This window comes from Cynocephalus volans, chromosome 3 (genome assembly GCF_027409185.1).
Source record: "Cynocephalus volans isolate mCynVol1 chromosome 3, mCynVol1.pri, whole genome shotgun sequence".
NCBI classification, from domain to species: domain Eukaryota; kingdom Metazoa; phylum Chordata; class Mammalia; order Dermoptera; family Cynocephalidae; genus Cynocephalus; species Cynocephalus volans.
This window is the reverse complement of record NC_084462.1, coordinates 134173116-134192009: the sequence shown is the minus strand read 5'-3', so window position 1 is coordinate 134192009 and position 18894 is coordinate 134173116. Positions and strand designations below refer to the sequence as shown.

The following is an 18894-nucleotide window of genomic DNA, read 5'->3' as shown; positions in this document are numbered from 1 at the left end:
AACAGGCGAGGATGTGGGGATGTGGGGGGACTGGCTGGTGCTCACTTGCTGCGTGACTGCTTTTTTCCAAGAAAGCTTCTTGAGGTGCTTGTCTTGAGGTTTGCATGTGCATCGTTTTTGACCCCTCTCATTTCCAAATGAATTTCAGGAATCCCCTGAGCTCAGCAGAAATGTGGTAAGAAGGGCCTCCTCCTGGCACTACCCCTGTGCTGTGGTTCTTTGGAAGGGGGAGGTGTCTCTGGGAGTGATTTCCCAGGCTCACTAAATGGGTCAGGAAGGAAAGTAGAAAGCATGGTTCTACATGGGCAATTCCAAAATAAGAATATTAGCACCACAAGGGCAGGGCTTTCTTCTTCATTGTTGGAAATAACCTTAGGCTGTTTTGGGGAACAGGGAAGTTTGATCTGAAAAATGATAAAATATCCATCTTAACCCTCAGCAGGTACAGCGGAATGCTTTTTGCCCATGGCAGGTGCTCAGTAAATATGAGTTAAGTGAATCTGCCTAATACTGGAGGGTATCTTTGAAAATCTCCTTTAACTTCCCATGGATGCCACTTCGTTCCAGGTCTTAAGCTTGTGTTTTTACAAAGAAAGCTTTTGGTGGAATAAATAGTGTTTAGGCTTTTGGGTAACTCTTTCAGCTTTCCTTAGGTCCTCATTGCTTGCCTTTGGCCATCCGTGCAGTGGGTTTAGGAGAGCTGAGTGTTCCAGGTGGTAGTCTGCATCACACAGGTGACTGTGGCCAGTTTTAGGAGAGTAAAAAATGTACTCTGTACTGCTTGGTGTAGAGTTGGGGAAGCTGTGTTTCTGCCATCCACCCTGCTGCTTGGAAGGGAGCTGGGGAGGAACGAGGTGGGCGGGTGTTGGTTGTTTCCCCTGCCTGCAACTGTCTGATCTACTCAGAGTGATCATTCTCCTGGACACTGAATTTCAATTTTTATTATTATTTATAGTATGTGCAAGACCTTCTGGTCAAAATTCATACAGGTCCATGGTGTTCACGGTGAGTGGAAGGTGAACGTTATCACAGTTCCAGAGTTTCTCTTCTTGGGACAGATGAGATGTGGCGTAAAGCATGTGGTATCTGAGGATCCAAGGCTTTGTTTAATTTCTTAAGGCTAGGAGGAGTAATATTTTGTTTATCTTTTGAACTCCCTGATTAGATTTTTCCCCTACCTGCTAGATAGAGACTGCCAGTTACTTCCACATTTCTCTAGCAATCTTTAGGGGATTGAATCAGAGTTTCTCTGTTGTCCCCTACTCATAACTGAGTGTTTGGTTTAAAACCTAGACCATAGAAACTAGGTCAAGTAGGACTGCCTCAAAGCCACCTTACTATGATTGGTGTATCTTATAATAAGCTCTCCAGGGATGGGGTTCCCAACACCTCTGGGCTGGCTGGGCTTGTATGCTTCCCTTCAAAGCCCATGTTTATTTTTATGTAGTGATGTCAAATGGCAGAAATGTAAAATGGGAAAGGAGGAAAGTGACTCAGAAGCTTGACAATCCAGGCAGAATCATAAATATACTTTTAAAGAACTAACTCAATAAGCACAGCAGTCCTCTATTTTTTGTTTCACTGGCACTTCACTTCCCTCCTTGGAACTCATGACTGGAGCAGTGACTTAACCAGCATTAAAGGAAGCTATGTGGTGTAAATAACTTCATTTCTTAATAAACCAAATAACCCCATCATTACCTGGCATAGATGAGAAAGTTCCAGAATGAAACCTTGAAAAAATGTGTTATATTTGGATGCCCTCATAAAGTAAATACACTTTGCCCCAGGGCTGTAGTTTTGTACCTCTTCTGTCGGGCATGGTATGAAAGGGGTAAGGCATTCTTTAACTTGAGTGTATAAGACTGTCTTAAAATCCATACAGCGTCCTCCCGTTTGGTGGACTGCTGCACTTGACTTCTAAATCCCTAGTTGAGATTGATCAGGAGAATCAGAGTTTTCAAATGCTTAACACAACAATGGCTGTTGACCATGAATGTTCTCTCTGGACATCCTTCTGCTGTCTCTCTTCCCCTCTTATCACATAAGTTCAATGAGGCTGATGCTTTACATACAAAAGGGACATGTGAGTGTGTAATTCTAAGAAGTAACTATTTTTAAATGGTGTGATTAATTCTTTACTGCTCACATGGATGGTTTGGGAAATTCAGTGATGATGGAACCTTAATAACCCATTTTCCTATGTGTGTGCTAACAGGATTATATAGCTTAATAGATTTCTCTAGAAATTGATTTCATCATTTATGCGCATTCTGTGAAAGATACTAACTTAAAGTTTTCTCAAAATTGGTTATTTTAATAAAATAATATAAAATGAATAAAAAATGTTTAAAGTTTCTGGCAATGAAAAAATAAGTAAGTAAATCTATAAATCAGAATTCCACAGGGTGCCTAATGGTTCACAATCTATTACCTTTCGTTGCTTAGAAAAAGAGCTGTTTTGAATCCACCACTGCTCCCTACACTATGTAGGATAGTTAGTAGTAAGCCATTACTACTAACATTCCTAGTAGTTAACTAGGAAACCATTTTATCCACAGGTAGGTTTGAGATTAGATCGTAGTGGATTTTTTTAAGAGTTGCTTTCTCCCACCACTTTTTTCCTCTGAAAAAGTGTAGCATGCAAATGAGAGCTTCTTTGCCACTTCCATCTCCAAGACATAACTTTGTTTTCATGCTGGGAGAATCCCATGTTTCATTTTCCAAGGTTATAAGTTTTCCTTTTAATCTTTTCCATGCTCCCATAGTTGCTAATGGTGTATCTTGTTGTCTGCCCCTAAAATTTAAGAATATATAATAAATTAAGGATGGTTCTGCATTGCCTCTGATCTGACTAGCATCTGTGGGTGTCAGCTGCCAACAAGTAGCTCAAGTGTCTGGGCCACTCCTGAATGCTCACAAGCTGACACACTCTCTTCTGATAAAAGGTACCTTCAAATATGCATGTGATTTTCAATATAAATTTTGTATGCTTAAGCACTTCCTGTAAGAGAATCGCTCGACCTAATAAAGTGACTTGGCTGGGACTTATAAAAAGCTGTGTATAAGTATCACTAGAAATTATATAGCTAGCATAAATACTTCACTCTGGGCTTTGCTGAGCATTTTCAGAATGCTTCTGGCCACGTTTATAAATATAGTGAAATCTGAGCTTATACCAGAGGGAAGGGTATGGGTGGGGGGGGAGTTAGTCAAACATGGTCACCAGTCCTGCCAAGGAAATTGTAAAATAATGGCTAACCCCTAACATGGGTTCAGTGGTGACAGAGGAAAGGTTTTGTTCTTTTAGTTTTTTCCTAAACAACCACCCTCATTCTGAATGATACATGTGAAAATCTAAAAATCTACGTGTCTGAGTTCAGACATATCTTGCTAAGATTGTCATGTTCAAACAGAACACATATTATGTTCTCCAGAGAAGCAGTATGTCTGTGTGGATGATAAGACAACAGAAATCAAAGCATTGCCAGTCTTTTGTAGTTTAACGGGATATTTTATTCTCCTAATACTGTGTAAGGTGCTAAAAATCTATATTTAAGATGACATTTGAATTGAGTGAAGTATTTATTTTATTGCATTAAAGCTATCCATTGTATTGAAAGGTTAGTCTGTAGCTGTGGTGGCAGCAGTGGTGATGGCGGTGGGGGGGGGTGGCGGCGGTGGCGGTGGTGGTGGTGGTGGTGGTGGTGGTTGCGGTGGTGGCGGTGGTGGTGAATATTGAACCTGAGGCATGTTATGTCAAAATGCTGAAGTCCTTCTTTAAGGTCAAGAGATGACTCTCCCCTTCTGCACATTCCTTTTTATTTTGTACAACACTGAAGTTCCTGAAAACAAGAAAAACATAATACACCATTTTTTCTTAATGTAGTTTCACATTTACTATTTTATTCCACAGCTTTTAATTTTGTAATGCGATGTCAGGTTTCACATAAGTGACTAGCTGTCATTAATTGATTAGAATCTGCTGTGTCAGTTCCTTTGTTCTGTCATCCTGCTTGTCTGATAGATCAGAAAGTGGAATGGTTAACAAAGTAGTCATTGAAGTAAGAGAGGATGTTTCAGACTAATTAGTGTGAATACTAACTTTACAGTGCTGATATGATGTCAGTTTGACGACGATTTTCCAAGACTTCCTCCTTTTCATTGTCTTAATTCTGTTCTTTTAAGCCAAATCCCTTGCTACCATCATTGCATCTCCCATCATATGCAGATATATACTAGGGGTGCTAGAAATCATTCAGAATTAGAAGCTGCATTCTGCATTTGACCTGATGGCTCATATACGCCCACAGCCTACACAACTGGCAAACAGTGGTGGTTTATTTGGGGGCTGGTATAAAAGACTTTGTCCAGCGGCTGTGTGTGTCAGCTGAGGGCTGAGATTCTCATGTAATGTGGCCTCAACTCTTGTCTCCTTGCTCAGAGTGCTCACTGGAAGCTCAGCCCAAATATGTTAGAGGTGGGAAGCGTTATGGACGAAGATCATTGCCTGAGTTTCAAGAGTCCGTGGAGGAGTTTGCAGAGGTGACAGTGATTGAGCCACTAAGTGAAGAAGCACAGCCTTCACACATCCCACCCAGTGACTGCAAAGAGGTAAGAAGTTGGACACATTTATCTGGATCATGAGTATGGATACCCACGACGTGTGGCACAGAGACAGGAGAGCTGGGGTGGGGTGTTGACATGAGTCAGGCTTTTCTCAGTTACCAATTCCTTGCTAATCTTATTACTTGCCTTTTGGACATATATGGCTAATCATTCTATTATTTAAATTTCTTCACCTCTGTTTCAGCCTTTGGAGAACTGACATTTCTGTGCATGCTTTATGTTATGCATTTTGAATTCAGGTATTTTCATATTATCTGGGATTGCTACTTCTAGCTCTTCTTGGGAATATATGTCTCCTTCATGCCAGGTCATTTTTAGTTATTTAAAAAGCTAACCAATAGCTCCCCTCTCCTCCATCTCAGACTATAAAACAGCATCCATGACAGGTAGGGAATGGAAAGCAACATGTTCAGACATTTTGAGAGCCTGCGTCTTATCTTTTGTGGTGGGATAAAGCGGCTCTAACACTTGGGTCTTGCCTTGAGACACCAAGCAGGGGCACTTTCACAGTGCTTAGCAGTGGCCACAATTCTTATGATGAGTTCTCTCGCACCCAGGCAAGTCTTGCTTTCTAGCATTCAGAGATTCGCCTGCCTCCCTCAGCTCCTTTCTTTTCATTTTGTGCCTTGTCGTAATTTACCAATAAAAGAGAAGCAGTAACATTGTCTTTATTCTTTCTTTACGGCTCATTTACTGGCATCCCATTTATAGAACGTGATTGAAAATGCCATGCTGAGCAAGGTCTAAATGTTTCTTGCAAACCCCAGCTCAGACTGGGGCTGCAAATATTCCAGATACTAATATAAACTGGAAAAGAGATAGAGCACCTCCGTTTCCTGAAAGTGGTCTGTAGATTGTAGGTTAATGGGGTGTGTGTCTTCATAGCTGTCTAACATCTATCTTCAGCTTACTAAAATCTACAGGAAGCTTGTTCCCCATAATGTCCCCAGCAGCAGACATGTAGCATCCTCAGCTTTCCAGAATACCCGCAAACTCAAAGGTAACTGGAAAGAGCCCAAATATTGAGCAGAAATGAAATTGGCAATAAGTACTGAAATGTACAAGAACACATGAATGGTCTGCCAATCAGAAGAAGTTTGTATCATTTTTTAAAAAACAAGTGATGCTTGTCCTCACACCAGAAGTGAAGGAACAGTTACAGAAATGTGAGCAAGAAGAGAGGAAGAAAAGCAACTAAAAAGAGAAGAGATAGACAAAAACCACAAAAGTGGAATAAGAGTGGTGTGGGTAAGAAGTGACAGCTGAAAACTGAAAAAGCCACAAGGAGGGAGAAGGAAAGTACTGCCTGGAAAATCACAGTGCCAGGGAAACTGGTCAGTATGGGGCAGGGGCTACTTTTCACCTTAGGTCCAGTCAGTTTCAGTGGTCACTCCCCTTTCTTGGATTCCTTTGAGAATTTTGACAGGGACCTTTCCCTAGTAAAATGCATATTAAATGCACAAAAGTTTCACATATACAATTTCAGGGAGGCAAGTAATTTGCATACTTCCATTAGTGCCATGCTCATGTTATTTATCTTGCTATCAGGAAGAGCATCATTTTATTACATAAAGTCTGTTTCATAACCCTGAGTAATGTGGAATGTATTTGAGACACTTCTCTATTGAAAAGTGGCTTAAATGTCTCAACATTTTAGGAGGTAAGTTTTGTTGTTTGGAAAACATTTTTAAGTCTAATATCTCATTTCCCCAACTATTTCCAGTACCTAAGGTATTATTATTTGGTGCTAATAAAGTAAATGCTTACCTATTTTTGGATATGATAGTTTCTAGTCATCACCTGGGGATACCCAGAAAGTTTTTGGGCAGAGCTGACTTTGTTGCTGGCAACATATTTCTTATATCCTTGTTATATCTTATCTGCTGATGCCCAGTGAGATTTACTGTTTAAAAAGTGAGCCTTTGGTTTCATGTATAAATAAAGATAAAAGTTGAGGCCTGAGCCTGGGCAAATTCTTGCAGCTTGTGTCTTAGCAAAAGGATATATTGGGAGAATCATTTCACCCTGATGTGCTACAGCTTCCTTTAACTCCTCCAGAAACCTCTTAGATATGACCTCTTGATGCTATATACAGAAGCTGTAATGTTCACCACCCTCCATCAATAGAACTGCAGGCAGAGGCCTGAAGAGGGTCATTTCTCAGGATTTCTGTTGTCTGTGAGGACTCCTACTGACTCGACTTTGATAGTCTGTTATATTCTGTACAAGGACACCTACAGAATACCAGACAACACCTTTTCATCTTGCTTTTTTTATTGCCAAAAGTGGACTCAAACTAAAGCTCAACAAACTGCTTTCTTGCCTAAAGATGAAGTGTTTTATAAGCTGAATTGAGCCTATCAGTTTTCAAATCATTTAATCTCTTTTTAAAATTAATAGCTTCACATGTGATGTTTTTGATGCTCCTGTTGGCAATTAAAAAGGCAAATCAGCTTTGTGCAGCAACCATGGTTGTAGATCACACTCATTGCCTTCAGTGACGCGGAGTCTGGAGGTTAGCTTTATCAGTGTGTCAGTCTTGTTCGGTACCATTGTGTCAGGATAGCATTCCTGTTTCCTGCCAGTTTCTGTATGAGCCTCAACAAATATGGGCCACTCAGTTGGCTAGTCCATGTGTGGAGCACCAGGGGCTTGCTCTAGAAACCCCTGTCCCTTCTAAGTGTTAGGTCTCTTAGGAGACCCAGGTAAGAAGACTGTTCTAAAGTAAGAAGAAAAAAATCTCAGTAACCGATGAAATTTATTTTCTCTTAGAAGGAGTTCTGAATCTGTCAAGAGGTCTTTATTGTAACCTGTTGGCTTCTTTTTTCTCCCTTTTGGTTGCTTGAGGCCTTCTGTCTCCTGTCTTTGGAGCTATTGAGAATTTATTACTTGAGTTTATGATTCGTCTCAGTGCCACTGGGCAGAATTGAAGGAGGGAGTGGGGCTTGGTCTCCCTTGACGTGAATGTTTTGTGAGGAGTAGTCAGATGGGGAGCTAGAGACAGGCCTTCTTAGTTTAGACTGTGGGTTTCCTTTCATTCCAGGATCCTGGCTTAGGGGAAGGTGATATTTGTAGCTTGCCTTTGGACTTCAGTTTCTACTGCTCTCAGACATGCCTGATTTTTCCTTAAGTGACTTTAGAGTTTTTTGATGAAGACAATAAAAGGATCTGAATCTGCCGTCTCTGTTAAATGGAGAGGAAGTCTGGCTGTTGCTCCCCAGCAGGAGACTAACTTTAGCTCTAGGTTGAATCAAATAATTTTATTTATCTGAGGACTTGTGGAGGGGTGGACAGTGGAATGGAACAGTGTCACAAGCACCTATAAAAGCTGTCCCCAGGGTGGCTCGCTTCCTTGTAGGAAATCATCCTATAGGGATAAGTGAGCAAATGGTCATCTGAAAAGACAAAATAATAATTCCTGTCCCTTTTCCCTCTGGGGTTATTTCATGGTAGGGGAGATTTCTACAAGAAGTCGTTCCTAGGCTCCTGGGTTAGAGGTTCACAGTGTTCTTTCTGCATCCTTATTTGGGAAGCTTTCTCCCATAAACATAACCAAAATTATAGGTAATTCTCAGCAGCCGTGATTCTCTGCAGTCTGCCTATAACTCCGCCCTTTCTCTCCCACTCAAGAAAACATCTAGACATGCAGGTAACAAAGTGAAGCTATTATAGAGATTGCTTTCAAGCAACTCTAAATTTATATTTTGCGGGGGCACGCCTGGGGAAAGTCTGCACTGGCCCACAGACCCAGAAGGAGAAGGAGCCTACAGGATTACCCCCAGTGTTGGGACCGAGGGATCTCGGGGAAAAGTGAGCCTGCTGCCCGCCAACCCAGCCCCAGTGAAAGAGACACTCATATGCGGCAGGGGTTCTGTCAGGGCAGTTCCACTTTATTGCCGTTACACTGCCAATTTATATAAGCAAGCAAGTAGGGGCTTTCCATGAACTAACCAATCAATTAAAGGAGCACATGGGCATGCATTTTGTACTAACATGTTGAGCATAGCGATCATGCAGCGTTCACGAGTGCGGGAATACTGGAGGACCAATAAAAACCTTTTGGAGCTATCTTGAGTTATGCCTCCCCTACTTCTCACGGGTGCCATCTTCATCCTCCACCCATAGGCACCATGTGGCTCACAGATAATGTTTGCTCCTAAAAATGGGCCCAACAATATTTAATGTAAATGTCATGTGAAGCCTCAGGCTTTGTTAGTTACAAGCGACTGGGAGCTCATCTGATGATGATTCACTGTGCATGATCACGATGTGGTGCTGTGGGTGAGAGCCCACATTGTTACTGTGGGGTAGCAAGTGTTCTCCCACCTTGGCCTTGACCTCTGAATAGAATGTATGAGAGTAAACCTCAATACAATGAGCTGTTTTTGATCATGTTTGACTTTCGTTTCAGTTCATGTATGTTAAAGCCCCAACATAAATTGTAAACATTTTAATAGTTTCCATCCTATCTCTTCCCCCTGCCCTGTGCTTTTATCAGGCAATTTGATTCTTTCCTGCTGAAACGGAAAATATCTAACCTAGCTATTAAGCATGTCTCTCATACCAAGTTTAGTTTACAAGTCAGTAAAGCCATTCTATACGGAAAGACTACTGTATTCTTGCAAAATTTTCAGCACTAAAATGTTTATTTCAGAGTTTCATTTGGAAACCCTAAAGCAGAATGTGCTAATTCACAGGTGACAGGTAGTTCCCACTATCAGGCTGTGGTGTGTGTTCGCTTTCCAATTGTAATGTGTTTATCTGGCAAATGGATTCCTTGGGAGTCTGATCTCTGGTGGTGTTGAAAGTAAAGTGGTGATTTTTTCTTTTTTCATGGCATCATTTTCACTCAGGTCAATTCAACTGGACATTCTATTCTGAATTAATGAAGACTAACAAAAGACACATTCTAGATGTGATTAATGAGAAGTTTTGGGTTATCGCTGTTTTTGCTTTACTTCGTCAGGCAACAGAGTTAGATTTTAGGTTCAGGAGAGTAAACTTTTTTCCCTTTTATATGCAACAACCACTGAACTGACCTTGAATTTTATGCTCATGTTTCTTCTGAGGGTAGGTGGAGAGGAAAACAAAACAAAACGAATTGTCAGTTCTATTCTCTGTTACTCAGATCTGGTAGGAAAGGCTGTGCAATTAATACAATTGGGACAGGGCCACTTTGCTTTCTGCCTTGGCTGAAAACAGGGGACACCTTGTTAACTGTTTTCCTCCACAGGGAATAAATTGGGCCTAGTAAGATTCTTATCAAGAGCAAGGGGCTTTAAACAATTATTTCTTCAACTGTAGACAATAGTAGTGTAAGCCAAAACCATTGGCTTGCACATTACAGTTTAAGTGAGAACCTGAGGGAAAAGATAAAGCCAATTGCTATATTCACCCAAGAATGGACAAACAAATCCAGTCTCCGTGTTAGGACTGTGCGGGTAGGAGAATGGGGGCTGGTGGTGGTTTAAATGCAACAACAAAAAAAAACCCTTGATTTTACCATCCCACATAAAATCAAACTTCTTCAAGAAGTATGAAACTGACTTGTCTTCTCCTTATATTCATTTCAATATATGCGTAACTTTGCAGTTAAACATTATGAAATGTTCATTCATATTGTATACAGTCAGTATTTAATTCTGGAATAAACTTCTCAATAACTGAGAGTTCTGCTAAGATCTTTTATAGTTGAAATGTGTCTGTTTTCCTATTACTCCTGTTATATTTTTTGTTCCAGTCTTAGGCTTTGACAAAGCAAGCAGTTTCATTACTGATGCTACTTATTCCCATCAAATGAAATGACTCATCAGGATAGACTTTTTTATTAATGGAATTCCAGTCTTTTTCTTTATATTTCTTAAATCTTATTAGATCATCTGGCTACTTCCAGAGATGAAACACTCTTTCAAGATGCAATTGCAGATCACTTGAAAGTGATATAAAGAAGCCCCTTCAAAGCTAATAAGATGTCTGTTGTTCTAAAACAGTCTTCCTGGCTTTGGTCTCCTGGTAAGTCTTCCTGACTTGATTCAAGAGGGAATTCCATTGGAGTCCAACCCCTCCCTCCTTCCAGATTAACAATTTCTGATATTTATTTCTAACTAGAAACTAAGACAACAAACAAAAAATTAACAAGTTAATATTAATGATGATAGTAACATTTTCCAACTATGCCATCAAATATTTTCTACATAGAAAAGTAGTATTCACTATCCATTGAGCAACTCTGATGAGCAGGAAAGACATTTAAAAAAAAAAAAATCCCTTTCCTTTAAGGACTTTAAAATCCAGTGAACCAAAACCAGTCCCTGACCTTGATAGAAGAGGCTTAAGGCTCAAACTCTTAAATTCAGCATTTCTTCACACTGGCAGTACTGTAGTCTTTTTAGCAATGTGGTAGGACTAATCTAAATGTGTGTGCATTTAAAAATCATGCATTAATTCCTGTTATCTCCAGCACTTACTTGAAGCATTTAATTGCTTTTAAAGATAAAGGCATTGATTTGCATTCTAGTCTTGACAGCCTTGCAACTGAGCAGCTTGTCCCTGAATTTAGAATAGAGAGATTGAGAGCTGGGCTGTCAGGTCCACCATTGCCTTTGCCTTCAAAGGCAGCATAGTGGGACATGAACCACAGCCCTGAGAAGTATGTCCATGAAGAAACAACAGCCAGCACTGCTAGGTACACTTAGCTTCTAATACCCAGCTCAGAGCACAGGCTTTATAAGTACCTTAGACTATTAGTGAAATATACTGTGTATGCTGTGCTTTTAAAAGTTGTAAAGTTTCGATCACAAGCATTCTCTTTAAACTGATTTCTGTTTTCTTCAGAGACTTCCTGTGCTTAGCTAAGTGTGCTGCTCTTTTAAAATGGACACCACAGCTCAGTTTGTTTGGGGAGCTATGTTATTCTACTAAATTTCCTTTCTCTTCTCTCTAGGCTTGCAAGGCTTTCCTCTTTCGTAAAAAACCTGCTTGAGGCTACTGAAATCAGCTCAGCAACCTCTGCTGGGAAAGAATAGCCCCGTGTATGCCCCCATAATCATTTTAATTAGCTGTACATTCTGCAGGGCACAAAGGTCTGTGCTGGAGCAGATGGCTGGTGGGGGCGGCGGATGGGCTATTGTGGGCAAGGCCGGCGCCAGGCCCACAGGCTGCAGATGCTGGCCTAGCCTCAGGGCTGGAAGCTGAGGGGTCTGAGAGGCTCAGGCCATCTGCTGTGCAGTCCATCAAAGCAGGTGTCCCTCCAAAGAAAGCATTCCTGAAATTGGTGCCGCCTGTACAGCCGATGTGTGTAGGGTACCCTCATCTGGCTGTAGGACAGCCCAGAAGCTGGCTACAATGGCCAGCATGACACTGAGATGCACGGCCCCCAGGGTGGGTGAGGGCTCCCTTTGTCTGCCTGAGGGGGTGAGAAACTGCCTGCTGTAGCAGCCTTTGGGGGCTGGTAACCTCTGACCCATTCCCCCTCTGTCCGCTCTCAGTGGGGCTGCTGGCCAGTACCTTGGCATGGTAATGAGGAAGCACAGGGCAACCCCTGCCAGTTTGGCTGCCCAGGGGACACTGTGCGGGGGAGGGACCCCACAGGAAGCCCTGATCCTGAGTTGAATCAAAAGCTTCATCACAATTACCATACTCAAAACTGTAGTGTTTGGGTTTTCTCCCCAGCTTTATTAAGGTATTGACAAATAAAAATAGCATATGTTTATGGTGTACAACACGATGTTTTGATAAATGTATATACTGTGAAATGATTAAATCAAGCCAATTAACATCTCAAAGCTGTAGTTTTTAAAGAGAGTCTCTTCTGAGTTTGTTGTTAAAGCTGACATTGGTCTGTCTGCTGTTTCTTTCTCCTGCCCTTGTCCCAGGCTTGAACATCCAAGTAATAGGAATAGTAAGTGTAATATTTATTTACCTAACAAATGCTTGGCACTTAAGTTGTAGCAGGCACTGTCCTAAGAGCTTTCCAAACATGAAGCACACCTGTGGAGGTAGGTTCACTTACCTCCTTGTTTACTTACCCATGAGGAAACTGAGGCACACAGAGGTTAAGTAACTTGCCCAAGGTCACACAGCCAGTAAGTAGAGCTGAAATTAAACTGAAAGAGTCAGGCTGTGGAGTCCAGACCTTTAACCACATCATTGTCCTGGCTGAAATAATAACAATAGCTAGTGTTTCCAAAGTGCCATGCACATGCCTCCATGTCCCATCAGATGGGGAGGAGTGTCACCCCACTCTACAGATAGAGGAAGGTACTGAGGGGTCACAAAAGTGGCACAGCCAAACTTAACCCAGACCATCTCTCTGACAAACCCTTGTGCTTGTCCACTCTACAATTTTGCCTTCAGAGTCGGGAGTGGGTGAAGTCCCACAGAATGATTTTTATATGTATACATATCCATTCCTCCTTCAGTGAGAGGCTACATAAATTTCAAGGGAAGAAATTAAAAATCTTTTCTCGTGAATTCAGTATTTCAAACACATCCCAGCAATTGTCTCTCCCTTGCTTCCCTACTTTTCCTGATTGTGCCCCTTCCAGTGCTCGTGGCAGATCTGTGTCCAGAGGCCACTTGCCAGGCTTTCACTGCTTTGGGTAAACCTTCAGCAATTAAAAGACCCTGTTCCAGAATGACACCTCCTTTTGCTGGTGGTGTTCCAGTAGCTGAATGATCTAATCCCCCCTACCTTTTAACCTGCCTTCCCCACCATCTCCCCCTGCTTTTTAATTGGAACTACTGGCTCCAGGCAATGAGGATGAAAGTAAATGAGCTGTGAATGAACTGAATCTTCCCCTACCCACCCCCCAAAATTGCAATTTAATAACAAACGTTCAGCCACTGTGTGCTTACCTCCCTCTTATTAAAAGGACAGACCCTTGGTGCAGACTAGGGAGAAGCATAGCATATATCAGATCTGGGTGATAAACTCCATCTCCAATTGAATGAAAATGTAGCAATTAGCATAATGTTGCTTCTCTTTCTAGCAGGGCCCTCCTAGCTGGATATATGTTTCTTACAAAGGGTCTTGGGAGGAATGCTCAGGAAACCGTTACCCCTAGAAGATTTTAAAACATGTTTGTTATCCCTTATCCCACCACCCCCACTTGCCTTAAGAGTTCTTGTGAAATCATTTAAGCTGTGGGTGCTGCCTGGGGTTTGGAAGGCTGTGCCATGCGTGATGCTGCTGGGTTGGACTATCTCAAGAATGCCTCTTTGGGATGGTCTCAGTCCCCAAGGCAGGTCTCAGACAAGTGTCTCTGATCTTCCCACACTCTGCTAAGCTTAGGCATTGGCATCAGTAACATTCGCCCACCTGAGCAGCACCTGGGCTTCCCACCAAGTCTTCTCCATCTGTCACAGTGCAGGAGGATGTTGCAGTCATTGCAGAGTGGTACTTACCAATGGGAGGGAACTTCCCTTTATCCCCACCCTCAAGTCACAGGAAATTAATTTAGTGAGAACTTGAGGGCATGTAGACAATAGTGTAAGTTGTATCTATTTATATTGTGTAAACAACATTCATAACAGTAAAGGAAATAAAAGAAAATTGTCTCTGATAGTTCTTTAACCAAAATGTATCTATTTTTATTATCTCTGTTTTCTTCTGGTCTTTGTCTAATTGTATAAATATTTTTGCCAGCAGTAATTGTAGGATAGATAGCATTTTTGTAATGGTCTTTCATTTAACATTCCATAAGATGTTTTTCCATGTTTCTACATGGTTTTTAAATTATACTTTTAATGACTACAACATTAAGATGTATCATTTTACTTTATGCCCCATTGTTGAATATTTACATTGTTTTCAATACATTGTTACAAAAAGCACTGCAATATACATATTTATGCAGAAGGCCTTTTTTTTCCCTTTGATTTTATTGCCTTCAGATATCAAGTGAAATCATTGGGTTGAACAGTAAGAACATTTTTATTGCTTTTGATACATAAAGCCATTTCCTTTACTAAAAGAAAAATACATTGTTAGCAATAACATGTAAAGAAGCCTATTTTCAATCATATCCTTGATGGTAGTAGAAGTCATATCTTAAATATTTTCTTAATTTAATAGCAACGGAATGACTCCTTGTTTTTCATTTATACTTCTTTGGTGAAATTGTGTTGCCTCTTCTGTGACTTGTGTGTTTGTACCCTTTGCATCTCTGCTGGAGACTTGGCATTTTTCTTACAAACTTAAAAATAACAGATACCTCCCAGACCCACCCAAATAAATGCTTTAAGTTTAAACACAGTAACTAAAAAAAATCTGCAAATATAAATATAACATGTATTACATAAACATGTGTTCAATAAAAATAAAATTTTGTAATGCATATTATGAGCCAGGCACAATTTTAAGCACTTTACCATAACGTCATGAAATATGTATTACTTTATTCCCATTTTATAGGTGGAGAACCTGAGGCAAAAGATATCAAGAAACTTGCCTTAGGGCCAACCTGGCAGGTATGCCAGGATTCAGTGCCAGGCACTGTGGCTCCCGGCTCTATGCTATGGCCTCCATGATCCGTCTGGTATTCCTTAGGAGTAAGAATCAGGGAAGGAAGGCAGCAGGAAAGTGCTGTCTGGAGAGTGAATCAGCAATACACACCCAGTCATCATGAGACCTTGGAAACAGTGCATCTGAGCATCTTGGTTCTCTCATTGCTCATTGCTCATTATTTTAAAATGAATTGAGAAGTAAATGAGCAAATGTAAGAAACAAACTTTCATGAAGCAAGCTGTATTAGTCTGTTTCTGTTGCTTATAACAAAATACCTGGAACTGGGTGATTTATAAAGAAAACGAAATTTATTACTTACAGTTTCAGAGGCTGGGAAGTCCAAAGTCTAGGGAACACATCTGGTGAGGGCTTTCTTTGGTAGTGGCTTTACAGCAATGCAGGGGTCTTACACGGCAGAAAATGGCAGAGCAGCGAGAGAGAGAGAACAACCTCCTCATTCACTCTCCTTTTAAAGCCCTCAGAACCATGCCCCTAACCACCATTATTAATCCATTCACTACGGCATGGTCTTATAATCGAATCACCTCTTCAAGGCCCTATCTTTCCATTACCATAATAGGATTTCTCACCTTCAACAGTGACAGTGGGAATAAAGCCTCAGTGAGCTTGAGGGGCATCCAGTCTACAGCACAAGCTATCCACCTTGTTGATTTAGTAATTGTTACCAAGGATTTTTTGAAGGTGTGTGTTCGTGTTGCATTTTTATAACTGTATGTCCTAGCTGGGGCTCCCTTAATGATTTGGGCCCAGTGATATCATATTCTCTTGCCCTTTCTCCGATCCGATGTTAAAAATCATCCCTGCTTATGATTTGGTAGGTTTTGTTTTGACCAATGGTTCTTAGGCCATAAAACCCTGTTTTATTTGTTGTAAGTGGATTTGATGGATTTAAGTCTAGGGTGTTCCAACTTATATGCTGAATAATGAATTTTCACAATTTTGGGTGTCAAAAGTAAAAGCAGTGTGAGCATTGGAATCATTTGCTCTTTTGGATAGGGAGATAAGTGTGGAGGGACAAACAGGCAGGATGTTTGTATTAGTGGGGATTTATTGATTTAAAATTTTCTTTTATAAAAACAGTTGAATTCTGGCCAGAAATGATAATGTGAGAAAACCCACGGAGAACTGTTTACTCCACCACTCCCCCCGCCCACACCATTCCTCATGTGTCCACTAATTTGGAGATATGTCTTTATGTAGAAATGTGGGCTGAGGGAGCTGATGAAATTGTAACCATAAGCTAGCAAACAAAAATCACACTGTGAATTAGGATTCGGTTCCCAATGATACCATGTATGTTAGTGACTTTCAGTTGTAATCCAAATGAGCTGTAATGAACTAACACATTTTGAGTTATGGCCTTTGATGTCCTCAGTATGACAAGAATAATCCGACTCAGCATTGTCAGTTTGGGGTTTTAGTTTAATGTGGCCAGTTAGGTGATCTCTCTGAATTGGTGCTGTCCTTAATATCTTTCTAAGTAAAATATGGATCTATGAAATTATGGTAGATGGTTGTCCCTCATTTAAGAGGAGAGAACTACACAGGTGAGTGTGGAAAATAAAGCAGATGAGCTTTAAGTCTTCTGAAAGAACTTCAACTCATATCAGCTTGAACAAACTACTGAAAGGCAATGTTTAATCTAAGAAGTTTAGGTGGCACACCATCTGCCATGAGGAATCCAAGCTCTGGAGACAGGAAATAATTAGGCTTATTTTCCTGTTGATCATATTTCTGATTCTAAGAAATCAGCTAGTCTTGTACAGTTCAACCATCTCAGAGAATGGGCTGGTTACTTGTTATCAAAAGCAGCTTCATTCATAAAGTTGGATCTTTGCTAAGACAACAGCCTAGTTTTGAAAGGGAGATTCACCTTTTCTCAACAGGTTTCCTTTGATGGTTGTAGAACCTCCCAACAGCAGTGATAAGGTGGCTCCCTGGAGAGGCTAAAGCCATTGGCTGGAGAGGCCAAAGCCACTGCAGACAAACTTGATGCAGCTGGTTGGAAGCAGACCTGTACCATGGTTGGCCAGTGGAGCAAGGGCTGAATTTTGGTTCTGACTTGCACCCTAGGCTGGGCGCTTTTGTGTAGTATACAAACTACAACTTGATACTGTGACCTTGGAGAAGACCCAGCAGTAATCTAGCATGATAAGGGGACAAAATGGTCCAATTCATATAAATTTCAATACTCTTAATGTAATTTACTGGTAATGTGTGTTTTGTTTAACTCAAGCTTTCTAGCCTGCTAGTTTAGTTGGCATCTCTCTCTCCTCACTGTGCCCCCAACACACCAGGCTCATTCTTGCCTTTTTGCTTCAGCTCATAACTTGGCTCTCCGCAGGTCGTCCTTCAGGCCTCAGTTTAGACAGCACTTCTTCCAGGGAGTCTATTCTGATCTACCAAGTCTGAAGTACTCCCATTTAGGTACCCTCACAGTAACCTGAACTTCCCCATTATAGCACTTGAAATACTATCCTTCCTGTACTTCCTGTTTTCTTGTCTGCGACTTCATTAGCATAAAAACTTCTTGAGGCAGGAAATATGTTTTTCCTGTTCATGGTTGCATTACAAAAACCTAGCATAGTACCTCGCACAAAAGTGAGCACTGAATATACATTAAATGAAGAGTAAATTCATAAGTGCATGCATACAAACCCTCGTTGGTTGACAGATCTGAATATTTGCTTTGGCTTGGTTTAACTGGTTGTGATAGGTTTGGCTGGTGAATAAGTGACCTTGCACATGAGAAAGATATATCCTTGGTGAAATAATGCAGAAGGCTGTGTGGTGTTTCTTAGAAGCCTTCTTTTGATTGGCTAGTTAACTAAAGAGAAGCCATCTGAGTGAAAGCACTGGAGGGTCCTGAAGTCATGTGACTCGCTCAGATGATGATTTCAGAGCCAGAGAGTGATCTGGTCTACGTCAAGCTAGGATAGTTCTTTCTGAATAAGTCCTAAAGCACACTAATCTTCTGTTGCCTTGTCTAGCACTGGAAGATGCAACGCAGTGAGGAGTATGAAGCAGAAGGTAAGAGCTGAGGGTATGTCGGACCCACCTGGGAGGGAAGGGCAGCCATTCATAGGACACTCTCCACCCCCCACTTTCCTGCATCTCTTATGCTGTAGGCCCGCTGGGAATTAACATTAAGAACAACAGCAACAAAAAATTTGTTCCCCCCTTCAAAAATAAACAAAAAATTTTTTTTAAAAATTGTTCCCGATTGAGAGCTTATAGTTTTAAAATCATGCAAGACATGGCAACTAAGACGTGAAATCCCACATATGAGCTAATTACTGTTATACAGACTTTCAAATTAATTTGCAATTTAGTCGTAATTTAATTCATTTGAACTGACCTAAATAGTGACCTATTAAAATGCATTGACCAGTTTCAATATTTAAGCAGCATCAGAGTGCTTTGATACTCTGGCCACCAGATGGCACTGTGGTTCAGTTGACAGACCCTCTGCCTGCTTCACAGCCTACGCTGGATTAACTGTACTTAAATGTAATTACACCGTGTTCTCTAGGTCTCCAGCCTAGAAGGCACAACAGTAATGGACTTATATTTAATTTTTGTCAATAAATAGTAGGAGTAGTACTAAATGCTCCTTTCAACCCTCTAAGTTTCTCCCAGGCACACAATTGTGCCAGTAATTATCTCATGTTTAAGAGATGGCTTCACAGAATCTCTAATACTCCATACAGTGGGAAATTTAGAAATAGGGACTTTTT

At 41.0% G+C, this 18894-nt stretch overlaps 1 protein-coding gene across 8 annotated transcripts in view; it reads left to right on the top strand.

Annotated features, from left to right (window-relative positions):
* The window catches only part of NIN (ninein), a 93489-nt gene that overhangs the window by 26595 nt on the left and 48000 nt on the right, over positions 1-18894 (top strand). For all 8 annotated transcript variants that reach the window (XM_063088912.1, XM_063088907.1, XM_063088905.1 and 5 more), the window contains 2 exons: positions 4445-4614; positions 18148-18187. In XM_063088912.1, coding sequence (XP_062944982.1) covers positions 4445-4614; positions 18148-18187 — 210 coding nt within the window. The remainder of the gene's footprint in view (positions 1-4444; positions 4615-18147; positions 18188-18894) is intronic.